Source organism: Cynocephalus volans, chromosome 6, assembly GCF_027409185.1.
Source record: "Cynocephalus volans isolate mCynVol1 chromosome 6, mCynVol1.pri, whole genome shotgun sequence".
Taxonomy (NCBI): Eukaryota; Metazoa; Chordata; class Mammalia; order Dermoptera; family Cynocephalidae; genus Cynocephalus; species Cynocephalus volans.
In genome coordinates, this window is record NC_084465.1 from 160,062,149 (window position 1) to 160,089,283 (window position 27,135).

General features: G+C 53.3%; 1 protein-coding gene across 1 annotated transcript in view; it reads left to right on the plus strand.

Annotated features, from left to right (window-relative positions):
- Positions 1-27,135, plus strand: part of LOC134381114 (uncharacterized) — a 260,084-nt gene that overhangs the window by 60,989 nt on the left and 171,960 nt on the right. Inside the window, exon 5 of the mRNA XM_063101162.1 lies at positions 10,222-10,323. Within this exon, the coding sequence (XP_062957232.1) occupies positions 10,222-10,323 (102 nt within the window). The remainder of the gene's footprint in view (positions 1-10,221; positions 10,324-27,135) is intronic.

Below are 27,135 nucleotides of genomic sequence, written 5' to 3' on the forward strand. Positions count from 1 at the left end.
ATGGATTGGAAGAATTAATGTTGTGAAAATGTCCGTAATACCAAAAGTGATCTACAGATTCGGCGCAATCCCCATCAAAATACCAATGACATTCGTCACAGAAATAGAAAAAGCAATCCTAAATTCATATGGAAGAGCAAAAGACCCCAATAGCCAAAGCAGTCCTGAGCAGAAAAATAAATAAAAAAATAAATGAATAAATAAATAAATAAAATAAAATAAAATAATGAAAAAAAAAACAAAAACCAGAGGCATTATACTACCTGACTTCAAACTATACTACAAATCTATGGAAGGTACCAAGTCTTTACGGAGCTTTGGAACTCCCACCACTCTCAAACTGCCAGTTCACTGGTGAGCTAATCTTGTAGCTTCTGGATGTAGGACCTAGTTACTTTGCTGTCTCCATTTAAAATAATGCAGTTGCCATAGTGAATGAGGTTTCAGAGGGCTGTGGTCCAGACAGCCTCGATTTCTCACTGTCATTTGCATGCAGTATTCTCACACCAAGTTGGGTGACTACTTCTCATTTACCTTTATGAACCCCCGGAGTCACTCGAGACGGCTTCATAGTAAGTAAAGGCTATCAAGCAGTTACTGGAGAGAGATGGAGATTTGGCCAACTGGCTCCTTGCAGCATGCATTAGCTATTGTCTGGTGTCTGTCCATGTTCCTCCTCAGTCCAATCCAAAGTCAGGAGAACTTGAACTTGCATTTGAAAACATGACCGCTCACAACACCTAGCCGGCCTCAAGTTCGGGGAATTTTACACTTCTCTAAAGTATAGGTGAAAGTTAGATACTATGGAATTAATATCGAGACTCATTACTGAGAATCTGTGGACCATGGTGAGAGTTATAACTGTTGGTTTTCCGGTTTGATTTCCCTTTCCTGCTGTGTCATCACAGGGGGAAGAGAGAGTTCTGGTGTCTCCCCCTCTTCTTATAAGGGTGCTAATCTCCGTCATTAGGGCTCCACCCTATGATCTCCTCTTACCCCAACAACCTCCCAAAGGCACCACCCCCAGATACCATCACGATGGGGCTTAGGGCTTCAACATACGGATTTGGCGGACACAACATTGAGACTGTAACAGCCCTCCAGCCGGCCCCAGTGTGCAGGGTCAGGGGCAGATTGTAAGGTTGAGGCAGGGCACGGTGCTGGGGAAGCAGAGGTTCTGCCTCCTCCTGGGAACTGTTCAACCACAAAAGGGTCAGGTGGTGAGGACAGGAGTAGCAGCAGAAGCCCCGAGGTGTGACCGAGATGATGCCCGTGCCCGACTGAGTGCCCTCACGTACTAGGGCATGGGCCAAGTCCCCTCCAAACATGACTTGCTCCACATTCCTGAAACCTAAGAGGGGCTCCTGAGGACAGCTCTGAATGTGGAAGAGTCAGGGAACTAGTGAGGAGTGGGTCCAGGGCTCCAGCCTTCGATCCCCACGTTTTCCCTCAGCGCCTGATGTGCGTGCTGAGCTGGACAGCAGGGACAATAGTGGCTTCCCGTGAGGATGCCACCAACGAGGACCTTCATGGCATGATGTTCTGGAAGTTTCTGGGCTTGAGGGCCGTGGTGTGCAGCTTCACACCACACCGCCTTAATCTAGCCAAGCTCTGAGGCCTTCTCCAATGTGGAGACCCACCTGGGAATAGGAGGGGCAGCAGCCAGGTGACCCGCCACCAAGAGTTAACTTCCTTCCCACTTCACAAAGGCACAGGGGCGGGTGGGACATGGATGCTGCTGACGTGGGACAGGGGAGGAAAGGTGCAGAGGAGCATCTGGGGGCTAAGCAGCGAGCTCCGTGGGTGGATGGGCGGGAGACGCCCAGACATGGCCCCTTTCTCCCCCAGCAGACAGCCAGGCCACCGTGGTGCTGGACGGCTTTGCCCACCTGCCACTGTTGCTGGGACACCCCCACCCCATGACCACAGCTCTGCATGTGGGGGCCGACACCCTTTTAGTCAAGGATCCCACATGGGCCCTGGGGGAGGAATCAGGTCTCAGAATCTAGAGAAGAAGGTGATGGTCGGGCACCGGTGGGTCCTTGGAGCCTGGCATCTCCCAGATCCTTCCTTGCCCACAGGCCTGTCTCCACTTAGTGGCACAGACGTGAGAACAGAGGCAGTAGTCCCAGGGCATTTCCCAACAATACCACATTTATTCACAATTATCTACAAACCCCTATTACATACAACGCCCCCAACGTGCTGCCTCCCCTCTCCCCCACCCTGATCCCCCATCCAGACCCCCCCCCACCCTCTCTCCCCTGTCCTGCCTCCCCGACCCTGCCCATAGCTGAGGAGCAGCTGGGTCAGCACTGGGTGATGGGAGCTTGGGATCCCTCGGGCTGCAGGATGCAGTGAGGGTCAAATCCAGTCCAGAGGGGCTGGCACCAGTGCTGCTGCTTCCTCCTCCCAGAGACCAGTGGGTCGCCCCTCCTCTTTTGAGGACGTGAGGGGCGAGCCGGACGCAGAGCAGGGACGGGGCTCAGGGACAGCCCCCAGGGCTGCAGGTTGCACTGCAAGGTCAGGAAGAAGTCCAGGCTGGGGAGGTCCTCCTCGACCTCACTGGACCTGGCTGCCGGGCCCTGCGCAGGCATAACAGGACAGGCTCCCCTGAGACCAGGCGAGGAGGGTCTGTGGCCCTGGGGAAGGGAGCTGAGATGGGCAGCCCTCAGCTTGCGTGACTCCTGATGACCTGGCCAGAGGGCAGGCTCCTTGGGCCTGGGCAGGTTGGTGTTGTCTCGGCTGCGCTGTCGAGGGTCATGGGAAGCCGCCTCTGCTGGGCAGGTTTCTGTGACGACCCCTCCTTGGGGGCCGTGGTCATCTCTCTCTCCTCCTTGGCCAGCTGCAGTCTTAGGATGTGACTCCAACTGGGGTGTGCCATGACCTGGGGTGGCCCCCACACCTTCTGCCTCATTTGGGGCCACGAGGCGCTTTTCCACCAGCTGGGGGGAGCAAAGTGGCACTCACTGGCTCTGCCCCAGGTGTGGGGAGGGGCTGGCAGGATGGTGGAGACCCTGCATTTGGGCGGGAGGTGGCGAAGGTGAGAGGACGCTTGGCTTGGTGTCAGAGGCAGGGACTGTGACTGTGACTGTGCTGTGCCCTGCTGGGCCTCCTTCCAGCTTCGCCCCCTGCCCTCCCTCCCTGGCTCTGTCCTCTCCTTCCTGCTCTTTTGCACCTACTCCTCTCTGACCCAGGCAGTTCCCCTCAGGAGGCCATGCACCTCCAGCAGGGTAAGACTAGACAAAATGACGTGGGCTTCAGGGGCACAGGGGCACGTCTTCCCCCTGGTCTGCCTGGTGCCCTTCCCTCCCCTGGGTGATCTGGTGGCCCTCTCTCCCCTGGGTGCCCTGGTGTCCCTCCCTCGCCTGGGTGACCTGGTGTCCCTGCCTCCCCTGTGTTACCTGTGCTAGGGTGAGTCCTTCTTCCTGCTCCAGCACCTCAGTCAGAGCCAAGGGATCCAAGTTTGGGTCTGGGGAAAGCAAAGCTGCCAGGAATCGGGGGTGGACGATGGCCTCCACCTGGAGCAGGGGGAAAGGGGCGTGAGTGTCTTTGGCAGGGATTGAACTGCAGCCAGGGGGACCTCGAGGAGAAGCAGAAAGTAATGCCTGTCTCTCCTGTCCACACAGCAGGGTCGTTCTAACTCATGGCCACTAGCAGCTATACACAGACTTTCTCTGTCCCTCACACACACACTGCTCCGTAGCTGAGGGATGAGTAGAACTGAAATCCATGGGGCTGGGACTGCCGTTCCCCAGAAAACCTCCCCACACGAGGGCTCCAGGCCAGCCCACCTTGGTGATGAAGTCTTCCTGGGAGCACAGCTTGTTAATGTAGCTCAGGAGATCTGGGTCAGGGTCAGTCCCGTCCTGCTCCTGCTGCTCCTCGATATCTCCACCCTCCCAATTTGCATGAGGCCCCAGCAGTGCCTCCGTGATATCCACATACTCCTGGACAGCTTCTGGTGGGATCTCCTTGGGTGCCTTGGCCTGGGGCAGCTGCTGGGGTCTGCGTGACAGCGGGCGAGTGGATGGTGCCCTGCGGCCAGCCTTCCTGGGAGCGCACCCTAGGACAGGAGGGAGGACAGGTGCGTGGCTGGGCTGCCGCGGCCACCTCCAGCCACACTGGGGGAGGTTGGAACTGAGGGCCATGAAATGGGTCCAGGCTGGACGTCAGGCCCCGTGGGAGGATACACTACCCGAGGTGGGTCATGTGAGACTGAGTTACCTGGAAAGACTTTGGGGCCACCAAGATTCTGGGACTCCTCCGCACCCAGCACCGCTTCCCGGGAAGAGTGTACACTGGGTCCTGGACAGCCAAGGCCGATAGCGGCTATGAAACTACTGGATCAGGCCAATACCTAGTTCTTGATCCAGGGCAGTGGAGCCCCAGGTTCTCACTGGCTGCTCTCACTGAAAGAGCAGGTGCTCCCTCCCCTTGCAGGAAAGGGACAAGATGAGGGCACAAGGCCTCCGCAGGCCCCCTTCGGCCTTTGCGTTGGCTCCTGTGGGAATATGCTTGCCGTACCTGACCGTGGCACAGCGTTGGGGACTGGTGGCCCTGGAGGAGCAAGCTTTGGCGGGGCTGGAGGAGGTAGGCCCTGGGGCCCCTTCACACACTGCCGCATCCGGAGCTGCATCTCCTCCTCAGCTTCAAGTTCCATGAACCTGGCGGGTAGAGGGGAGAGCCATAGCCATGCTGAGAGGGAGGCCTGGCCAGGGATGGGGGAGGAAGGGCTTTGGGTGGGCCGGGCTGCTCCCCCACCTGCAGAGCAGTTGCAGGGGTACGCTGGCTCACCTACACCTGCAGGGCAGAAAACATCCAGGGGGGCTTCCTGAATCAAGGCCTGTGTGACCCAGGCCCGGCCCTCAGGGGACCCTGCTCCTCCTATCCCTGCCCAGGGCCACTCAGAAGAGCTGACAGCCAGAAGCTCGGTCAGGGATGTGACTGACTGCAAATGACATGAGGAATCCTTGCCCGGATCCAGGAATCCTGGGCTGGTACTGTGAGCCCCTGACAATAGCCTGGGAGAGAAGGGCCCCGGAGACGTTGCAGGAAGTGGGAGCTAAGCTGAGAGGAGAGGGTGCATTTTCTGTGAGGGTGATTGGTGTTCACGGAGTGGATTGCCGTGCAGCAAAGGCAGGGAGGCCAGAGACGTGTCTGGGGGTGTGTGAGGTGCTGGCTTCCCCTGCCCAAGCTCTTCTACCCCAGCCCATTCTGGGATGGCAGGTGACCCATTTCTGGCCACTTTTCATGAGGTGAGGAGACGTGGTCCCAACTTGGCCAGTAGTCACTAGCTTCCCTTCTGCAGGGTCCCCACAGCTGGAGCCGACCCCTACTGGGCTGTGCTGGTTACTCTTCCCCGTCCTCATTTCAGCATCAGGGCAGGGGTAGACCCGAGGCCAGGGGAGGGTGGAGATTCCGGGGTGGGACCCAGGTGGGTGGAGAGCTTCCCCGGGGGAGGCAGGTCCCCAGGGAGGGGCCGGACCTAGCGGATCCCCCTCCTCATGGCATCCCTGCCGATGAGCCCACCGCACCAGCCCCCCTCCCCCTTTTCACCCACCCTCAGCCCGCCCCACAGCCCCTCAGGCCCTGCCTCCCTGACTCACTTTGCTGCCATGTCGTAATAGTTCCTGCGGTCGTAACTGCTCGTGCCCTGCCATTCCTGCATGGCCCGCCGCACTCCGTCCTCTAGGCTCATGGTGGGCTTCAGCCGGGCCAGGGACCGAAGCACTGGGCTGTAAGTCCTCAGGGTCAGTCACAGTGCACGTGCCCTCCTTCCATCCCAGCTGACCGGCCCACACCCGTGTCTCTCCACATCACACCTGTCCTGTCACCTGTCCCTGTCCTCCCAGTGTGGGCTCTTCAGCCTCCAGGAGAGCCAACATGTGTCAACCTCAGCACCAAGGGACTGCTTGGCCTCTCTGACTTCCCTTTGAGGCCTCACTATTATTGTGTGTTATGGACTGAATGTGTGTGTCCCCCAAATTCACAGGTTGTAGCCCTAACTTGCAATGTGATGGTATTTGGAGGTGGAGCCTTTGGGGATCATCAGGTTTAGATTAGATAACTAGGAGGCCCCGTGATGGGATTTGTGTCCCTGTGAGTGTGAGAAGAGGAAAAGACAGCAGAACTCCCTGTGATGTGAGGACACAGCCATCGAAAGCCAGGCGGAAAGTCCTTGCCCGGAACTGAATCTGCCGGGACCTCATCTGGGACTTCCGCTTCCTGAGCTGGGAGACATGAAAGTCTGTTGTCTAAAGCACCTGGCCTGTGGCGTTTTGTTATGGCAGCCTGAGCTGACCGAGAAGTGCCTAGAATGACCGGGAAGGGAAGGTTAAAATGCACGTTCCAAGGCCCCAGGACTGAGCATTTAATCAGCTCCTGGTGACTCTCTAGAGAGGCAGCCCTTGGGGACACAGCCTCAGAGTCCCTCAGCGTGAAGAGCAGGAGCGCGGATCCAGAGCCAAAGGAGACTGGTGCCTGAGCTGACCGGGGAAGGCCTGGGGGGCTCCATTTAGGGACTCAGGACAGCCTAGGGCACCTGGGACTTTGGTCGAAGGGGAACTCCGACTGCTCAGGATGTGGGGGACATTGAAATCATTGGGGACAAGGATTTGGGGGCCCCTTTAATTTATACACTGTGTGCAGCTTTCCGTGGAGGGCAGCCAGTGTGGGAGCGGGGCAGGTATGCAGCCATGTCCCGTGTCCCGTGGACTAGGATACGTGCTCCATGTGATGGCCCCAGAACCACGAGGGCCTGCAGGTGGAAGGAGGCAGGTGTTGGGGAGGGAAAGACAAACGCTCCTGGCTACGGACGTCGCTGCCTCCCATCACCTCAGCCCCTGGTCCTGGGCTCCTGGGCTCACAGTCCCCTCACTCCCTGTGGTGGGACATGTGACTTTGGGAGCAGTTTCCTATTCTAGGTTGCCTGTTCTTAGTGATGACATTAATCATCATCATCATCATCATAACGGCAACAACAGTAACGAGGGACAGCACATGCCAGAGACTCTGCTGAGTGCATCAGACATGAGTCAGACAATCTTCCCATCCTCCGAATGAAGTGGAATTGTCTGTCTGTCTAGGAGGCATTCAGGGATAAAGAAGGCGACTCTGCGCAGCATCCAAACCCAGTGGTGGGGACCCAGCCAGGTCCCAATGTGTGGCTTGACTACCTCAGTCTCCTTGCTAGAGTTCTCCAGAAGAGTGAGGGGCTACATGTGTAAGGTTCCTCCTGTGGCCTGTGCCTTCTCCCGCCCTGCCCCGGGTCCCTCCATGTGACGTCCCGAAGCCATCCGCACTCAGGTCCTGTGCTGGGCATGAGAGGACACGGGGGGGAATCACGGGTGAAGGCAGAGGCCTAAATCCAAGTTGTGGCTCATGTCACACCAGGAACTCACTGTGGCCTTTGTCTTCTGTGCAGATGATGGTGATTGTTAAAAACCAAGTTTGGTGGACTCACAGGGTGTTGAGGGTCAGTTGACCTAAGGCTCGTGAATGTACGTCGTGAACCGGAGTGGGACATTAGTTAAATTGCTGAGAATGCATGGGCCGTCGCCCACGTGACCTCCATCCAAGTTCCCCTAAATAGGCTGCCCTCCTCGTCCGTCCTTCGTTCCCCTTCGTGTGGGAGCGGTGGGATTAGCTCCATCCCCCAAGGAGGGCACTCACATGAGGAAGCAGGACAGAGCTTCAGCATCGGGACTCTGGGGCAGGTGCCCGCGGGCCAGGGACTTGAAGCGCTGCCAGCGTCGGAAGTTGTCGTAAACACTCCTGGGGTTACAGGAGTCCTCTGGCGCGGCCTTGGCCTGGGAGGGGGCCTTGCCGCCCTCCCCACCAGCCCCATGTGGATGTGTCCCGTCGTTCCCTGGGCCCACGGTCTGAGCCGGCTGGGCTGCTGGAATGGGGGCTGGGAGGGTGTGGCCTGGGAACCAGTACCCCTCGCCAGCCCGCGTGCCCCCGATGGATGCAGCAGGCATCACGGTCCCTACAGCAGGAGCTGCCAACAGCAGGGGAGCAGGACACTGAGCACCCCCGCAGAGGGCCCCTGGAGCACTCCAGGTGAGGGGGGCCTGAGCCAGGACAGTGGTCTGAGTGTGAGAGGGCTCTGCTGGAGCCCCTTGTGTCCTGACTGGGACAGTGATGTTGAAAGTCCCGGCCCCACTCGGGCCATGGCCAGCGGCTCCCACCCCCTGAGGCGTCCTGGGGAAAGCAGACCGCACCAGGGGGCCACCAGGAGGGAACACTGACATCACGAGGGCAGGTGGGGGCTGCTCGCAGGGCGGCCCGGGGACTGGGTCGGAAGCAGGCGTGGGAAACAGCGGACCGAAGGAAGTGAACGGAGGGTTCAGGGTCACGTTGGGCCCCAGCACTGCAGATGCTGTAGAGACAGAGGAGAGGGGCGGATGAGCAGGAGACGCGGCCACCAGGGCGGAGGCTCTCCCTTCCCTTAGAGTCAGCGTGAACCAGAGCGAGGCATCCCAGCAGGTGAGGGCCATAGGACGGGGAATTGTGCAGTTTGTCCCCGAGTGAATTTCATGCTCCCCCTCAGGTGGAGGATCATTCTACTAGAGAACTTGCTTCTCGTTCACTGAGACCCTCTGAGCCCTGTCAGTCAAGAAGTAACACCTAAGCTTCCCCTGCCTCTGAGAAGCTCCCCAGGGTGTCCCCGGCACGTGGACCCGCCAGCCTCGTGGGGTTGCCCCTCGATGTGAGTTGGGGTGGACTGTGCTTGGCGGCACAACGCCCCTCAGTGTGCGCACCCCCACGAAGGGCACCTTCTCCAGTGCCAGTTGCAGGCGCCCACATGGCCTATGTGAAGCCAGCAGATTCACAAGGTTATGAGCCCTTCTCTTTCTCAGTGCTCCTTTCCCTGATGCTCCTCATCAACCCGTCGTAACCCAAACAAATGAACTTGAACAAAACGTGTCCCCAAACGAGCGCCCAGGAGCCCTGATGGTACCCCAAAATGCAGTAGCCCAGTGAGGACATGCTTCTCCTGGTACCACCCACAGCAAACATCGAACAGGGGCCAGGTTCGGGGCACACTTGTCCCCCTGCACAGTGGTTCGTGCTGTCACTGAGGCAGCTCTGTTGTCAGGAGGCGGTCTGTGAGTTAGATGATGAATTCCCTGAGACCCTGTCACTGCACAGCCAGAGAGGGCTGCAGAGGACTAGAAAGGCCAGGAAATGCGGAGCCCTGTGGCTCCCAGTGGAGGTTCATAGAGACTGGAACAGCTGCTGGTGGTTAGAGTTGGCCGTGGGTAATGGAGACCTTCTGTGATCCTTCTCCTTTGAGCTCTCAGTCATGGCCCACAAAGAACCAGGCATGAGCCAGTGTGACAAAGTTGTCTGGATACATCCCTGTTCACTAGGATTTCAGGTCAACCCTAGTCAAGGAGAGCAAGGTCCATAGGACATGGTCCTAATTAACCAGGACGTATGTCCTAACTTTGAATAATAACAGTGATAATAACAGTAGATCTCCCTAATGGTGTGCTGCTCTGCTTCCTCTCTCGAAAAGGAAACCAGCCTTTCAGAACCTTCCACTGTAAACCCAGCAGCACGCCTCATCCGTCCCCTGTTCACGATGGGCTAGACATGGAGTATGAGCAAAGTCTTCATCTCCACATGAAATGTAGGGCAGAGGACAGGCCATGAGACAGGGTGGAAGATGAATGGGTCTGAAGACCCGAGTGTCCCCCAAAGGGACAGCAATTCAGAACAGCTCAGGGAAGAGCAAGCCCCATCTTGTTTGCAGTTTCTGGCTGCCCTGTCCCTGGTGAAGAAAGACAACAGCGATCTGGACCGAATGAGAAGCCATCTCTGGGCAGAAGTGAGCCGAGACTGGACTGCTGCAGTTAGAGCGACGTCCAGCCTCACTGACGGAGGGGTTATTTCACGGTAATCTTGGTCAGAGAGAACTGTTCCACTGAACGGTTTTCTGGCTGAGACCGTTTCTCCCCGCTACTCCTCTAAGATCTAGAATACTCCACTTGGTGTCCCTCAGGACAGTACCATAGCACAAGCTCCAGGTGTCTGAAGAAAGGACGCAGGACTCAGGCTTTGTTCTTGAGCCCCCCGGTGGCACAAGCACGACACAATCCACCACTGCCTACAAACACACGTTGACCTGTGTTGACTTAGAAACATAAGTCACCCGTTTCCCTTCTGGAAAGAGTCAGTACAACTGCTGTGTCCTTTCTCATCACCCGGTAGGTTTCTCCGGAGGCATCTGGATCCACCTGTGAGAAGCCTCCTTCCCCCTGCAGCCTCAGGATGCCAGTGGCTTCCCCCGTCTCCCGGGTGAGATGTCCTTGGGTAAGTCCAGTGCTCTCTCTTCCTCTACTTCCACCCAACCAGCTGTCCCAGGGCAAGTGTCACATTTGAACTCCCATGGATTTGAGGGGTGACAGGGGTGTGATAACACACCCCAGACCCTGCAGACTTACCTCCCTTTGAAGCCATCCCCGTAGGCTTGGGGACTGACCACGGTGGCACGGCAGTCTCCACGGTGAGAAAAGTCAAGCGCAGGACCCAGACAGCAAACTGTCAACTGCAGATGCTCAGGGTCCAATTTTAAATGTCAACAGGCTTAGAATGTAGCTCTCCAGAATTCTGCAGTGGGGGAGGGGTGGGGGTAGTTGGGCTGGTGGGGGTGGGGAGACATACCGTGCAGGGTTCTGGCAGGTAGGCAGGATTCTGAAGGTCCCTCAGATTATACAGGGGCAGCACAGTGGGTGTGTGCCTCTGAGGCAAGTTTCCAGTTGTTTCTCAGATTCACAGCGCAAGGCTTCTGCCTGGTGTTCTACTCACTTCATTTCTTTCTCAACAAACCAGTTTTTGTGCCCCTCAGCCAACCCTGCTGTAGAGTGGCTGCACTTTCTGAAGGTAGCTCAGAACAAGGAATCTGATAAATACAGGGATTGTAAGGGAGGTAGGGGGAATGAGTGTCTGGAAATAGGTCTGGATTGTCTCAGCACGTCCAGCGGGCTGGGTTGCTGTATGCACATCATTCTGTAGGAAGCAGTCCTTGTACGCTCAGCTACTGTCCATTGCTGCGACCTCTGCAGACTCCCGTGGACTGGCCTTACGTACGTACGATCCCCTTTGCTGGAAAGCCATGAAAATTCATGACAGACAGCTGTGTCGCCTACATGTCCAAGACCAGAAATTCCATCATTTAGTGTCTGGGTATTATGTTGTTGTTAAGTGTTTTAATTTTTGTGTATTCAGGGTATGCTGCATGGTCCTGTGTGTTTGTTTTTTGTGATCTTCAGGAAATGTGTATGAGCATTTCAGTGGGTGAGGGCAGATCTATAATGATTTGTGGGGAGTAGTAGGATGAATAGGTGCAGGTGCAGGGTGGGATTTGTCTGGTTGTGTATTCCGGAAGATGGAGGAGTTATACTACAAATACTGTGAGTATTTGGTACCCGCGATTTTGTATTTGCAGGTAGTGTGTGGATGTATGTGCATTTGAGGGCATAAGGTGGCATGTTTGCATATTTGTCGTGTGCTAGGTAATTGTGGGTATACTGGAGGATATGGCGGGTGGAGAGCCACATGTGTGTCGATTTTGTGTGTGTATTCAAGGGGCATGGTGGTTTGGATGAGTGTTTTTGGGCAGTGTGTGTTTCTGGTTTCAGTAGGGTTATATATTCTGGGAGTTGAGCGTACGTGTATCTGTTAGAGAGTTGGGGTTCTCTGTTTATATGGAGGGGAGTGGGGGAAGTGTATTTATCTGTATTGGAGCTGTGTGCTATGGTTCTTTGTTAGTATCTGGGGATGTGGAAGCCGGTTCCTACTGGACTGAGATAGGTTGGGATTTGGGCATGGTTTTATGTGTATTTGTAAATGGTATGCCGTAGCCATCTCTGTATGTCTTGGGCGTGGATGCTGGTTTGTGTGTATATCCATGAGCAGGTGGATGGATTATATGTTTATTCGTAGTGTATGGGATGGCTGGCCAGTTAGCTCAGTTGATTAGAGTGCAGCTTGTAATGCAAAGGTTAAGTGTTCGGATCCCTGTACCTGGTCAGCCGCCAAAAAAAAAAAAAAAAAAAAAGAAAAAAGAAAAAAGTATATATATACATTTATATATATATATGTATATATATATATATGTGCATGGCATTGCGAGTTTAATCGAGACCTAGTGAGGTCCGTTTGTCTGATGTGCCGTGGGTAAATAATGGAAGTTTTAATTATTAGGCCAAGTAATGGAGAACAGGTGGCTAAAGCTCAGAAAAACCCTGTACTTGTTTTTAGTTGTTTTACAAATCCCTTTTTCCTCTCTTATTGTCTTCGTGATGAAGCGATTTCTGTCTAGTAGTACATTTTTATGTTATGCTATTTATTTTTAGCGTATCTATTCCATGTTTTTGCTTTATGGTTACCGTGAGGCTTACCACGAACGTCTTAGGGTTATAACGGGTAGTTTGAAACTTTAAAAACTGATAATAACTTAACTTTGATTGCAAAGAGAAAAAGAATTAAAAAAGCGAGAAACAAACTCTACACGTTGACATCGTTTCTCACCACATTTTGACTTTTTTAATGTTTGTATTTACATCTTTTTGTATTTCCTGGCTTTTATACCATTTTTGCAGTTGTTATCTTTAAGAGGTTCGTCTTTTTGTCTTCATACTAAAGGCATGACCGGTTTTCTGGAACTCGATCACTGCTTTGGAACTAAATTGCTGCTCTGCTGTTTTTCCCTGTCTGGGTAAGACCTATGGCAAGCAGCGGAATTAATTTCTGACCTTTTAGTCACTTTTAGGTCAAGAAATGACTCCACGGGAGCACATAATCTGTGTGAGAACTTTGGTGAGGAATTGAGTCTTTCCCACAGATCGTGCCCCTCGCAGCACTGTGTGGAAGCTCTGCCGATGAGAACACAGCACACCTGCTGAGGTTCCACAACAGTACACCTTTGGATGTTCAGCCCTCAGGGCACTCCAGATGTTCCTGTGGAAGTGTCTGGAGACGGGCTTCCCATGGGGATTCCCAGACCGGTGGGAAAGTTGAGTGCCAACCTCCATTTCTCTGCTCTCATCTTGGATACTGCGGATGTGCTGCTGTGAACATGGGTGTGAAAATATCTCCATGAGACCCTGCTTTCAGTTCTTTTGAGTATATACCCAGAGGTTGAGTTGCCAGAACATATGGTAATTCTGAGTTTAATTTTTGAGGGATAGTAATAGTGTTTTCTACAGCAGCAATGCCATTTTCCATTTAAACCGACAGTACAGAGGATTTCCAGTTTCTCCACATGTTCACCAACAGTTTTTTTTTTGTTGTTGTTGTTAATGGTAGCCATTTTAATGACCATGAGTTGGTTTCTCATTATGCTTTTGATTTGTATTTCCCTAATGATTACTGATACTGAGCATTTTTTCATGGTCTTTTGGTCATTTGTATATCTTCTATGGGGAAATGTCTATTCAAGTCCTTTGTCCATTTTGGAATTTTTTTTTCTTTGTTGCTGTTTTCAGGAGTTCCCTATATTTTTGGAACCTCATTTCTTTCCTTTATTTATTTAATTAATTTATTTATTTATTTATTTATTTATTTGAACCTTATTTTTTTCCCTTATTTACTGATTTGCATATGTTGAACCATCCTTGCATCCCTGGGATGAATCCCACCCACTTGATCATGATGTGTCATCTTTTTGATGTGTTGTTGCATTCTGTTTGCTAATATGTTATTGAAGATTTGTACATCTGTGTTTGTCAAGGATAGGGGCCTGTAGTTTTCTTTTTTTGTTCCATCTTTGGTTTTAGGATCAGGGTGATGTTGGCCTCATAGGATGATTTTTGGGAGAATGGCCTCTCTTTCCCTTTTTTGGAAATGTGTGCTCTCCTCCAGCTGCAAAGACAATGTTGGCTCCACTAGTGAATTTATTTGAAAGGCACTGTGCTCAGTGGCATGGCTTGTATGCTTGTCCCGTGGTGGCAGTTAGTGACATTACGTCTTCACGAGATCTCACAGTCGATACTTCCATAATCCTCCTTTTGATGCACTTTCCATTGTTATGTCTGTCTACATTTGTTTCAGAACATTTCATTTGTTGGACAGATGGGGCGATACATTTGCAATTTCTTTCTGATTTCTTTATGGAACGTGTGCAGTCGTAAGTGAGCATCGTTCATCTTTCTAACCTGAATATAGTTGCATATTCAGAGGTGAAGTTGTATGCTATCTTGGCAGCATTGTGGAGATTGAGACAGTAGCAAGCTAATGGTAAGTAGAGTCATTTGAACTTTTGGTGTGTGAAACACAGATTTCAAGTGTTTATCTTTTTTTAAAGTTTCAGTTGGGAAAATCATGCTGTTACTCTTTCATATTCCTCTTTTGGATTTATGCACATCTGTACGAATCATTAGTTTCCTATTTTATTACATAATATTCTTTAAGAAGATGCATAATGATGGCCTTTGCGAATGGGTTTTTCTCCATTTCTTTCTTATTTCTCCCTTTGAAATGACTACTGTTTTTTTAATTTAAAAAGTCTGCTCCAGTATCTTGAGTAGGTCTAATGTAAGCGATGGGTTCTTTTTTGTAGTGAGATGTACAAATCCGATGAATCTCTCTAAGTGTTTGTTCTTAGACATCATACTTCGTCGTCTCCAAAGACCAAGCAAATGAGGTCTCTCTTTTGTAGTCAGAAAAAAATTAAAAGCTAATGAACGTAATTTTCTTTTTTTTCTTTTTTCTTTCTTTTTTTTTTTACAGAGGATGTGTCATGCCCCTTGTCATTCCTTAGAGTCACTTCATGACCTTTTAGAATGTGGTGGGGTGGGTAGAAATAGCATATCTTTAATTTTAAGAGTGTCGGGTTTGTGGGAAAGGAGGTGTGCAAGGAATCAGCTTTCTGAAGCCACCAGTGCCCTGAAGGCACCGGGATGAAGCGCGTTCTCAAGCCTCACAGGGAACTCTAACATTGTGTTCAGATACCACTGGCTCCTTTATGATGTTCTCAGTAACTGAGTGTGAAGGTACCAAGTCTTCCTCTTTATTTGTGTTTGTTTGTTTGTTTAATTTTTAATTTTGATTATAGATATTTATGGTGCACAGAGTTGACTGTTGGTATTTGTGTGCAGTATGTGACGATGAAATCAATATTATTAGTGTGTTCGTCATTAGAAATTGTAATTATTCTTTGTGTCCTTTGCCCAACCAATCCCTAAGCACCCTGCCCCTCCTCCTTTCTGACCTGTAGTAACTATAGGTCTGTTCTCTTTTCAACACTTTACTGTGGTCTCCCTTCCTCTCTCCCACCCTCCCTCCCACTTATAAGTGAGGGCATACAGTATTTCTCTTTCTGTGCCTGGCTTATTTCGCTTAGCATAATTTTCTCCAAGCTCATCCGTGTTGCTGCGAATGGAAGAATTTCATTCTTTTGTTTGGCTGAGTAGTATTCCATTGTGTGTATAGCACATTTTCCTTGTCCAGTTGTCTGTAGATGACATTTCGGTTGGTTCCATGTCCTGGCTATGGTAAACAGAGCTGCAACAAACATGCATCCCTTCGACATGATGATTTCCATCACTTGGAGTATGTACCCAGAAGTGGGATTGCTGGATTGTGTGGTAGTCCTGTGTGTTGTTTGAGAAGCCTCCATAGTGTTTTCCATAATGGTTGTATTAATTGACAGTCCCAGCAACAGTGTAGAAGGGTTCCCCTTTCTCCGCATCCTCCCTGGTATTTGTTATTCTCTGTCCTTTTGAAAATAGCCAGTCTAACCGGGGTGCGAGGATGTCTCAGGGTGGTTTTGATTTGCCTTTCCCTAATGATTAGTGATATTGAACATTTTTCGTGTACCGGTTGGCCATTTGTTTGTCTTTCTCTGAAAAATGTCTCTGCCCATTTTAGTACAGAATGGTTTGCTTATGTGCTGTGGGGTTGTTTGAGTTGCTTATGTTTCTGGATATTAGCCCCTTGTCTGTGTGCTTCCTTTGCTGTGCAGAGGCTTTATGGTTCGATATAATGCAATTTGTTTACTTTTATTGCTTGTGCTTTTGGGGTTTTATTCATAAAGTCTTGGCCCAGTCCTACATCCTGAAGTATGTCCCCTGTGTTTTCGTCTAGGAGTTTTCTAGTTTCAGTTGTTATAGTTGAGTCTTTAATCCCTTTTGAGTTGATTTTGTGTACGGTGAAAGGTATGGGCCTAGTTTGATTTTTCTACACACGGATATCCAGTTTCCCCAGCACTGTTTATTGAAGATGTCCTTTCCACAGTGTATATTCTCGGTGGCTTTGTCAAAGATAAGTGGCCAGTAATAAGTGCTTATTTTACGTCAAAAGAATGGAAACACTTCAAATAACCTAACATTCAATCTCAAATAAGTAGAAAAACAAAAACACTCTTATCCCAGAACTAGTAGATGGAAAGCAGTAATTAAGATCAGAGTCGAACTAAATGAAGTAGAGACCAAAAGAATGATGCAAAAAATCAATGAAGCAAAAAGTTGGTCTTTTTAGGGGAAAAACAAACTACACAAGCTGTTGGCCAGCCTACTTAAAAAAGAAGAGAGAAGGCCCAAATAACAAAAATCAGAAATGGAAAAGGAGACATTGCAACCGATTCCACAGAAATACAAAGAATCATTAGAGGTTGTTAGGAGCAACTATACTCCAACAAATTTGAAAACCTGGAGGGGATGGATAGCTTTCTGAACACACGCAAACTACTGAGACTGAACCAAGGAGAAATGCAAAACCTGGAGAGACCAATAAGAAGCAATGAGACTGAGGCAGTCATCAACAGTAGCCCAGCACAGAAAAGCCCAGGACCAGATGGCTTCACTGCTGCATTCTACCAAAGCTTTAAAGAAGAATTAACAGCACTCCTTTTCAAACTATTCCAAGAAATTGAAACAGAGGCCATTCTCCTAAATTAATTCTATGAAGCCAGCATCATCCTGATCCCCAAATCAGACAAAGACACAACGACAACAAAAAATTACACGTCAGTAACCTTGATGAACATAGACACAAAAATCTCCAACAAGATATTAGCAAACAGAGTACAACAGCACATCACAAAGATTATACACTGTGATCATGTGGGTTTCATCCCAGGGATGCAAGGATGGTTCAACAGACATATATCAATAAATGTGATACACCACGTCAACAAAAGCAAGGATAAAAACTATATGATTATCTCAAGAGATGCAGAAAAAGCATTTGAGAAAATTCAGCATCATCCCTTCTCGATAAAGACCCTTAACTAAGTAGCTATCGAAGGAAAATATCTCAATCCAACAAAAGCCATATATGACGATCACACTGCCAACATCGTCCTGAATGGGGAAAGTTTGAAAGCTTTTCCTTCAAGAGCAGGAGTAAGAGAAGGATGCTCACTCTCACCACTCCCATTTAACATAGTATTGGAAGTACTAGCCAGAGCAATCAGGCAAGAGAAAGAAGTAAAGGGCATCCTCATTGGAAAAGACAAAATCAAACCGTCACTTGTCACGGGATTGGACGTGATCCTATATATAGAAAAATCCATAACCTCTACCAAAAAACTCCTAGAGCTCCTGAGCAAATTCAGTACCGTGCGGGATACGAAATCAGTGCCCCAAAATTGGTAACATTCTCATACAGCAACAACAAATAAGCAGGAAAAAAAAAAAAATCAAGAAAGCCAGCCCCTTTACGATAACTATGAAAAGAATAAAATACCTAGGAATAAATTTAGCCAAAGAGGTGAAAGATCTCTACAATGAGAACTACAAAACTCTGCCGAAAGAAAGAGGACACCAAGAGGTGGAAAGACATTCCTCGTTCATGGATTGGAAGAATTAATGTTGTGAAAATGTCCGTAATACCAAAAGTGATCTACAGATTCGGCGCAATCCCCATCAAAATACCAATGACATTCGTCACAGAAATAGAAAAAGCAATCCTAAATTCATATGGAAGAGCAAAAGACCCCAATAGCCAAAGCAGTCCTGAGCAGAAAAATAAATAAATAAATGAATGAATGAATAAATAAATAAATAAAATAAAATAATGAAAAAAAAACCAAAAACCAGAGGCATTATACTACCTGACTTCAAACTATACTACAAATCTATGGAAGGTACCAAGTCTTTATGGAGCTTTGGAACTCCCACCACTCTCAAACTGCCAGTTCACTGGTGAGCTAGTCTTGTAGCTTCTGGATGTAGGACCTAGTTACTTTGCTGTCTCCATTTAAAATAATGCAGTTGCCATAGTGAATGAGGTTTCAGAGGGCTGTGGTCCAGACAGCCTCGATTTCTCACTGTCATTTGCATGCAGTATTCTCACACCAAGTTGGGTGACTACTTCTCATTTACCTTTATGAACCCCCGGAGTCACTCGAGACGGCTTCATAGTAAGTAAAGGCTATCAAGCAGTTACTGGAGAGAGATGGAGATTTGGCCAACTGGCTCCTTGCAGCATGCATTAGCTATTGTCTGGTGTCTGTCCATGTTCCTCCTCAGTCCAATCCAAAGTCAGGAGAACTTGAACTTGCATTTGAAAACATGACCGCTCACAACACCTAGCCGGCCTCAAGTTCGGGGAATTTTACACTTCTCTAAAGTATAGGTGAAAGTTAGATACTATGGAATTAATATCGAGACTCATTACTGAGAATCTGTGGACCATGGTGAGAGTTATAACTGTTGGTTTTCCGGTTTGATTTCCCTTTCCTGCTGTGTCATCACAGGGGGAAGAGAGAGTTCTGGTGTCTCCCCCTCTTCTTATAAGGGTGCTAATCTCCGTCATTAGGGCTCCACCCTATGATCTCCTCTTACCCCAACAACCTCCCAAAGGCACCACCCCCAGATACCATCACGATGGGGCTTAGGGCTTCAACATACGGATTTGGCGGACACAACATTGAGACTGTAACAGCCCTCCAGCCGGCCCCAGTGTGCAGGGTCAGGGGCAGATTGTAAGGTTGAGGCAGGGCACGGTGCTGGGGAAGCAGAGGTTCTGCCTCCTCCTGGGAACTGTTCAACCACAAAAGGGTCAGGTGGTGAGGACAGGAGTAGCAGCAGAAGCCCCGAGGTGTGACCGAGATGATGCCCGTGCCCGACTGAGTGCCCTCACGTACTAGGGCATGGGCCAAGTCCCCTCCAAACATGACTTGCTCCACATTCCTGAAACCTAAGAGGGGCTCCTGAGGACAGCTCTGAATGTGGAAGAGTCAGGGAACTAGTGAGGAGTGGGTCCAGGGCTCCAGCCTTCGATCCCCACGTTTTCCCTCAGCGCCTGATGTGCGTGCTGAGCTGGACAGCAGGGACAATAGTGGCTTCCCGTGAGGATGCCACCAACGAGGACCTTCATGGCATGATGTTCTGGAAGTTTCTGGGCTTGAGGGCCGTGGTGTGCAGCTTCACACCACACCGCCTTAATCTAGCCAAGCTCTGAGGCCTTCTCCAATGTGGAGACCCACCTGGGAATAGGAGGGGCAGCAGCCAGGTGACCCGCCACCAAGAGTTAACTTCCTTCCCACTTCACAAAGGCACAGGGGCGGGTGGGACATGGATGCTGCTGACGTGGGACAGGGGAGGAAAGGTGCAGAGGAGCATCTGGGGGCTAAGCAGCGAGCTCCGTGGGTGGATGGGCGGGAGACGCCCAGACATGGCCCCTTTCTCCCCCAGCAGACAGCCAGGCCACCGTGGTGCTGGACGGCTTTGCCCACCTGCCACTGTTGCTGGGACACCCCCACCCCATGACCACAGCTCTGCATGTGGGGGCCGACACCCTTTTAGTCAAGGATCCCACATGGGCCCTGGGGGAGGAATCAGGTCTCAGAATCTAGAGAAGAAGGTGATGGTCGGGCACCGGTGGGTCCTTGGAGCCTGGCATCTCCCAGATCCTTCCTTGCCCACAGGCCTGTCTCCACTTAGTGGCACAGACGTGAGAACAGAGGCAGTAGTCCCAGGGCATTTCCCAACAATACCACATTTATTCACAATTATCTACAAACCCCTATTACATACAACGCCCCCAACGTGCTGCCTCCCCTCTCCCCCACCCTGATCCCCCATCCAGACCCCCCCCACCCTCTCTCCCCTGTCCTGCCTCCCCGACCCTGCCCATAGCTGAGGAGCAGCTGGGTCAGCACTGGGTGATGGGAGCTTGGGATCCCTCGGGCTGCAGGATGCAGTGAGGGTCAAATCCAGTCCAGAGGGGCTGGCACCAGTGCTGCTGCTTCCTCCTCCCAGAGACCAGTGGGTCGCCCCTCCTCTTTTGAGGACGTGAGGGGCGAGCCGGACGCAGAGCAGGGACGGGGCTCAGGGACAGCCCCCAGGGCTGCAGGTTGCACTGCAAGGTCAGGAAGAAGTCCAGGCTGGGGAGGTCCTCCTCGACCTCACTGGACCTGGCTGCCGGGCCCTGCGCAGGCATAACAGGACAGGCTCCCCTGAGACCAGGCGAGGAGGGTCTGTGGCCCTGGGGAAGGGAGCTGAGATGGGCAGCCCTCAGCTTGCGTGACTCCTGATGACCTGGCCAGAGGGCAGGCTCCTTGGGCCTGGGCAGGTTGGTGTTGTCTCGGCTGCGCTGTCGAGGGTCATGGGAAGCCGCCTCTGCTGGGCAGGTTTCTGTGACGACCCCTCCTTGGGGGCCGTGGTCATCTCTCTCTCCTCCTTGGCCAGCTGCAGTCTTAGGATGTGACTCCAACTGGGGTGTGCCATGACCTGGGGTGGCCCCCACACCTTCTGCCTCATTTGGGGCCACGAGGCGCTTTTCCACCAGCTGGGGGGAGCAAAGTGGCACTCACTGGCTCTGCCCCAGGTGTGGGGAGGGGCTGGCAGGATGGTGGAGACCCTGCATTTGGGCGGGAGGTGGCGAAGGTGAGAGGACGCTTGGCTTGGTGTCAGAGGCAGGGACTGTGACTGTGACTGTGCTGTGCCCTGCTGGGCCTCCTTCCAGCTTCGCCCCCTGCCCTCCCTCCCTGGCTCTGTCCTCTCCTTCCTGCTCTTTTGCACCTACTCCTCTCTGACCCAGGCAGTTCCCCTCAGGAGGCCATGCACCTCCAGCAGGGTAAGACTAGACAAAATGACGTGGGCTTCAGGGGCACAGGGGCACGTCTTCCCCCTGGTCTGCCTGGTGCCCTTCCCTCCCCTGGGTGATCTGGTGGCCCTCTCTCCCCTGGGTGCCCTGGTGTCCCTCCCTCGCCTGGGTGACCTGGTGTCCCTGCCTCCCCTGTGTTACCTGTGCTAGGGTGAGTCCTTCTTCCTGCTCCAGCACCTCAGTCAGAGCCAAGGGATCCAAGTTTGGGTCTGGGGAAAGCAAAGCTGCCAGGAATCGGGGGTGGACGATGGCCTCCACCTGGAGCAGGGGGAAAGGGGCGTGAGTGTCTTTGGCAGGGATTGAACTGCAGCCAGGGGGACCTCGAGGAGAAGCAGAAAGTAATGCCTGTCTCTCCTGTCCACACAGCAGGGTCGTTCTAACTCATGGCCACTAGCAGCTATACACAGACTTTCTCTGTCTCTCACACACACACTGCTCCGTAGCTGAGGGATGAGTAGAACTGAAATCCATGGGGCTGGGACTGCCGTTCCCCAGAAAACCTCCCCACACGAGGGCTCCAGGCCAGCCCACCTTGGTGATGAAGTCTTCCTGGGAGCACAGCTTGTTAATGTAGCTCAGGAGATCTGGGTCAGGGTCAGTCCCGTCCTGCTCCTGCTGCTCCTCGATATCTCCACCCTCCCAATTTGCATGAGGCCCCAGCAGTGCCTCCGTGATATCCACATACTCCTGGACAGCTTCTGGTGGGATCTCCTTGGGTGCCTTGGCCTGGGGCAGCTGCTGGGGTCTGCGTGACAGCGGGCGAGTGGATGGTGCCCTGCGGCCAGCCTTCCTGGGAGCGCACCCTAGGGCAGGAGGGAGGACAGGTGCGTGGCTGGGCTGCCGCGGCCACCTCCAGCCACACTGGGGGAGGTTGGAACTGAGGGCCATGAAATGGGTCCAGGCTGGACGTCAGGCCCCGTGGGAGGATACACTACCCGAGGTGGGTCATGTGAGACTGAGTTACCTGGAAAGACTTTGGGGCCACCAAGATTCTGGGACTCCTCCGCACCCAGCACCGCTTCCCGGGAAGAGTGTACACTGGGTCCTGGACAGCCAAGGCCGATAGCGGCTATGAAACTACTGGATCAGGCCAATACCTAGTTCTTGATCCAGGGCAGTGGAGCCCCAGGTTCTCACTGGCTGCTCTCACTGAAAGAGCAGGTGCTCCCTCCCCTTGCAGGAAAGGGACAAGATGAGGGCACAAGGCCTCTGCAGGCCCCCTTCGGCCTTTGCGTTGGCTCCTGTGGGAATATGCTTGCCGTACCTGACCGTGGCACAGCGTTGGGGACTGGTGGCCCTGGAGGAGCAAGCTTTGGCGGGGCTGGAGGAGGTAGGCCCTGGGGCCCCTTCACACACTGCCGCATCCGGAGCTGCATCTCCTCCTCAGCTTCAAGTTCCATGAACCTGGCGGGTAGAGGGGAGAGCCATAGCCATGCTGAGAGGGAGGCCTGGCCAGGGATGGGGGAGGAAGGGCTTTGGGTGGGCCGGGCTGCTCCCCCACCTGCAGAGCAGTTGCAGGGGTACGCTGGCTCACCTACACCTGCAGGGCAGAAAACATCCAGGGGGGCTTCCTGAATCAAGGCCTGTGTGACCCAGGCCCGGCCCTCAGGGGACCCTGCTCCTCCTATCCCTGCCCAGGGCCACTCAGAAGAGCTGACAGCCAGAAGCTCGGTCAGGGATGTGACTGACTGCAAATGACATGAGGAATCCTTGCCCGGATCCAGGAATCCTGGGCTGGTACTGTGAGCCCCTGACAATAGCCTGGGAGAGAAGGGCCCCGGAGACGTTGCAGGAAGTGGGAGCTAAGCTGAGAGGAGAGGGTGCATTTTCTGTGAGGGTGATTGGTGTTCACGGAGTGGATTGCCGTGCAGCAAAGGCAGGGAGGCCAGAGACGTGTCTGGGGGTGTGTGAGGTGCTGGCTTCCCCTGCCCAAGCTCTTCTACCCCAGCCCATTCTGGGATGGCAGGTGACCCATTTCTGGCCACTTTTCATGAGGTGAGGAGACGTGGTCCCAACTTGGCCAGTAGTCACTAGCTTCCCTTCTGCAGGGTCCCCACAGCTGGAGCCGGCCCCTACTGGGCTGTGCTGGTTACTCTTCCCCGTCCTCATTTCAGCATCAGGGCAGGGGTAGACCCGAGGCCAGGGGAGGGTGGAGATTCCGGGGTGGGACCCAGGTGGGTGGAGAGCTTCCCCGGGGGAGGCAGGTCCCCAGGGAGGGGCCGGACCTAGCGGATCCCCCTCCTCATGGCATCCCTGCCGATGAGCCCACCGCACCAGCCCCCCTCCCCCTTTTCACCCACCCTCAGCCCGCCCCACAGCCCCTCAGGCCCTGCCTCCCTGACTCACTTTGCTGCCATGTCGTAATAGTTCCTGCGGTCGTAACTGCTCGTGCCCTGCCATTCCTGCATGGCCCGCCGCACTCCGTCCTCTAGGCTCATGGTGGGCTTCAGCCGGGCCAGGGACCGAAGCACTGGGCTGTAAGTCCTCAGGGTCAGTCACAGTGCACGTGCCCTCCTTCCATCCCAGCTGACCGGCCCACACCCGTGTCTCTCCACATCACACCTGTCCTGTCACCTGTCCCTGTCCTCCCAGTGTGGGCTCTTCAGCCTCCAGGAGAGCCAACATGTGTCAACCTCAGCACCAAGGGACTGCTTGGCCTCTCTGACTTCCCTTTGAGGCCTCACTATTATTGTGTGTTATGGACTGAATGTGTGTGTCCCCCAAATTCACAGGTTGTAGCCCTAACTTGCAATGTGATGGTATTTGGAGGTGGAGCCTTTGGGGATCATCAGGTTTAGATTAGATAACTAGGAGGCCCCGTGATGGGATTTGTGTCCCTGTGAGTGTGAGAAGAGGAAAAGACAGCAGAACTCCCTGTGATGTGAGGACACAGCCATCGAAAGCCAGGCGGAAAGTCCTTGCCCGGAACTGAATCTGCCGGGACCTCATCTGGGACTTCCGCTTCCTGAGCTGGGAGACATGAAAGTCTGTTGTCTAAAGCACCTGGCCTGTGGCGTTTTGTTATGGCAGCCTGAGCTGACCGAGAAGTGCCTAGAATGACCGGGAAGGGAAGGTTAAAATGCACGTTCCAAGGCCCCAGGACTGAGCATTTAATCAGCTCCTGGTGACTCTCTAGAGAGGCAGCCCTTGGGGACACAGCCTCAGAGTCCCTCAGCGTGAAGAGCAGGAGCGCGGATCCAGAGCCAAAGGAGACCGGTGCCTGAGCTGACCGGGCAAGGCCTGGGGGGCTCCATTTAGGGACTCAGGACAGCCTAGGGCACCTGGGACTTTGGTCGAAGGGGAACTCCGACTGCTCAGGATGTGGGGGACATTGAAATCATTGGGGACAAGGATTTGGGGGCCCCTTTAATTTATACACTGTGTGCAGCTTTCCGTGGAGAGCAGCCAGTGTGGGAGCGGGGCAGGTATGCAGCCATGTCCCGTGTCCTGTGGACTAGGATACGTGCTCCATGTGATGGCCCCAGAACCACGAGGGCCTGCAGGTGGAAGGAGGCAGGTGTTGGGGAGGGAAAGACAAACGCTCCTGGCTACGGACGTCGCTGCCTCCCATCACCTCAGCCCCCGGTCCTGGGCTCCTGGGCTCACAGTCCCCTCACTCCCTGTGGTGGGACATGTGACTTTGGGAGCAGTTTCCTATTCTAGGTTGCCTGTTCTTAGTGATGACATTAATCATCATCATCATCATCATAATAACGGCAACAACAGTAACGAGGGACAGCACATGCCAGAGACTCTGCTGAGTGCATCAGACATGAGTCAGACAATCTTCCCATCCTCCGAATGAAGTGGAATCGTCTGTCTGTCTAGGAGGCATTCAGGGATAAAGAAGGCGACTCTGCGCAGCATCCAAACCCAGTGGTGGGGACCCAGCCAGGTCCCAATGTGTGGCTTGACTACCTCAGTCTCCTTGCTAGAGTTCTCCAGAAGAGTGAGGGGCTACATGTGTAAGGTTCCTCCTGTGGCCTGTGCCTTCTCCCCCCCTGCCCCGGGTCCCTCCATGTGACGTCCCGAAGCCATCCGCACTCAGGTCCTGTGCTGGGCATGAGAGGACACGGGGAGGAATCACGGGTGAAGGCAGAGGCCTAAATCCAAGTTGTGGCTCATGTCACACCAGGAACTCACTGTGGCCTTTGTCTTCTGTGCAGATGATGGTGATTGTTAAAAACCAAGTTTGGTGGACTCACAGGGTGTTGAGGGTCAGTTGACCTAAGGCTGGTGAATGTACGTCGTGAACCGGAGTGGGACATTAATTAAATTGCTGAGAATGCCTGGGCCGTCGCCCACGTGACCTCCATCCAAGTTCCCCTAAATAGGCTGCCCTCCTCGTCCGTCCTTCGTTCCCCTTCGTGTGGGAGCGGTGGGATTAGCTCCATCCCCCAAGGAGGGCACTCACATGAGGAAGCAGGACAGAGCTTCAGCATCGGGACTCTGGGGCAGGTGCCCGCGGGCCAGGGACTTGAAGCGCTGCCAGCGTCGGAAGTTGTCGTAAACACTCCTGGGGTTACAGGAGTCCTCTGGCGCGGCCTTGGCCTGGGAGGGGGCCTTGCCGCCCTCCCCACCAGCCCCATGTGGATGTGTCCCGTCGTTCCCTGGGCCCACGGTCTGAGCCGGCTGGGCTGCTGGAATGGGGGCTGGGAGGGTGTGGCCTGGGAACCAGTACCCCTCGCCAGCCCGCGTGCCCCCGATGGATGCAGCAGGCATCACGGTCCCTACAGCAGGAGCTGCCAACAGCAGGGGAGCAGGACACTGAGCACCCCCGCAGAGGGCCCCTGGAGCACTCCAGTTGAGGGGGGCCTGAGCCAGGACAGTGGTCTGAGTGTGAGAGGGCTCTGCTGGAGCCCCTTGTGTCCTGACTGGGACAGTGATGTTGAAAGTCCCGGCCCCACTCGGGCCATGGCCAGCGGCTCCCACCCCCTGAGGCGTCCTGGGGAAAGCAGACCGCACCAGGGGGCCACCAGGAGGGAACGCTGACATCACGAGGGCAGGTGGGGGCTGCTCGCAGGGCGGCCCGGGGCCTGGGTCGGAAGCAGGCGTGGGAAACAGCGGACCGAAGGAAGTGAACGGAGGGTTCAGGGTCACGTTGGGCCCCAGCACTGCAGATGCTGTGGAGACAGAGGAGAGGGGCGGATGAGCAGGAGACGCGGCCACCAGGGCGGAGGCTCTCCCTTCCCTTAGAGTCAGCGTGAACCAGAGCGAGGCATCCCAGCAGGTGAGGGCCATAGGACGGGGAATTGTGCAGTTTGTCCCCAAGTGAATTTCATGCTCCCCCTCAGGTGGAGGATCATTCTACTAGAGAACTTGCTTCTCGTTCACTGAGACCCTCTGAGCCCTGTCAGTCAAGAAGTAACACCTAAGCTTCCCCTGCCTCTGAGAAGCTCCCCAGGGTGTCCCCGGCACGTGGACCCGCCAGCCTCGTGGGGTTGCCCCTCGATGTGAGTTGGGGTGGACTGTGCTTGGCGGCACAACGCCCCTCAGTGTGCGCACCCCCACGAAGGGCACCTTCTCCAGTGCCAGTTGCAGGCGCCCACATGGCCTATGTGAAGCCAGCAGATTCACAAGGTTATGAGCCCTTCTCTTTCTCAGTGCTCCTTTCCCTGATGCTCCTCATCAACCCGTCGTAACCCAAACAAATGAACTTGAACAAAACGTGTCCCCAAACGAGCGCCCAGGAGCCCTGATGGTACCCCAGAATGCAGTAGCCCAGTGAGGACATGCTTCTCCTGGTACCACCCACAGCAAACATCGAACAGGGGCCAGGTTCGGGGCACACTTGTCCCCATGCACAGTGGTTCGTGCTGTCACTGAGGCAGCTCTGTTGTCAGGAGGCGGTCTGTGAGTTAGATGATGAATTCCCTGAGACCCTGTCACTGCACAGGCAGAGAGGGCTGCAGAGGACTAGAAAGGCCAGGAAATGCGGAGCCCTGTGGCTCCCAGTGGAGGTTCATAGAGACTGGAACAGCTGCTGGTGGTTAGAGTTGGCCGTGGGTAATGGAGACCTTCTGTGATCCTTCTCCTTTGAGCTCTCAGTCATGGCCCACAAAGAACCAG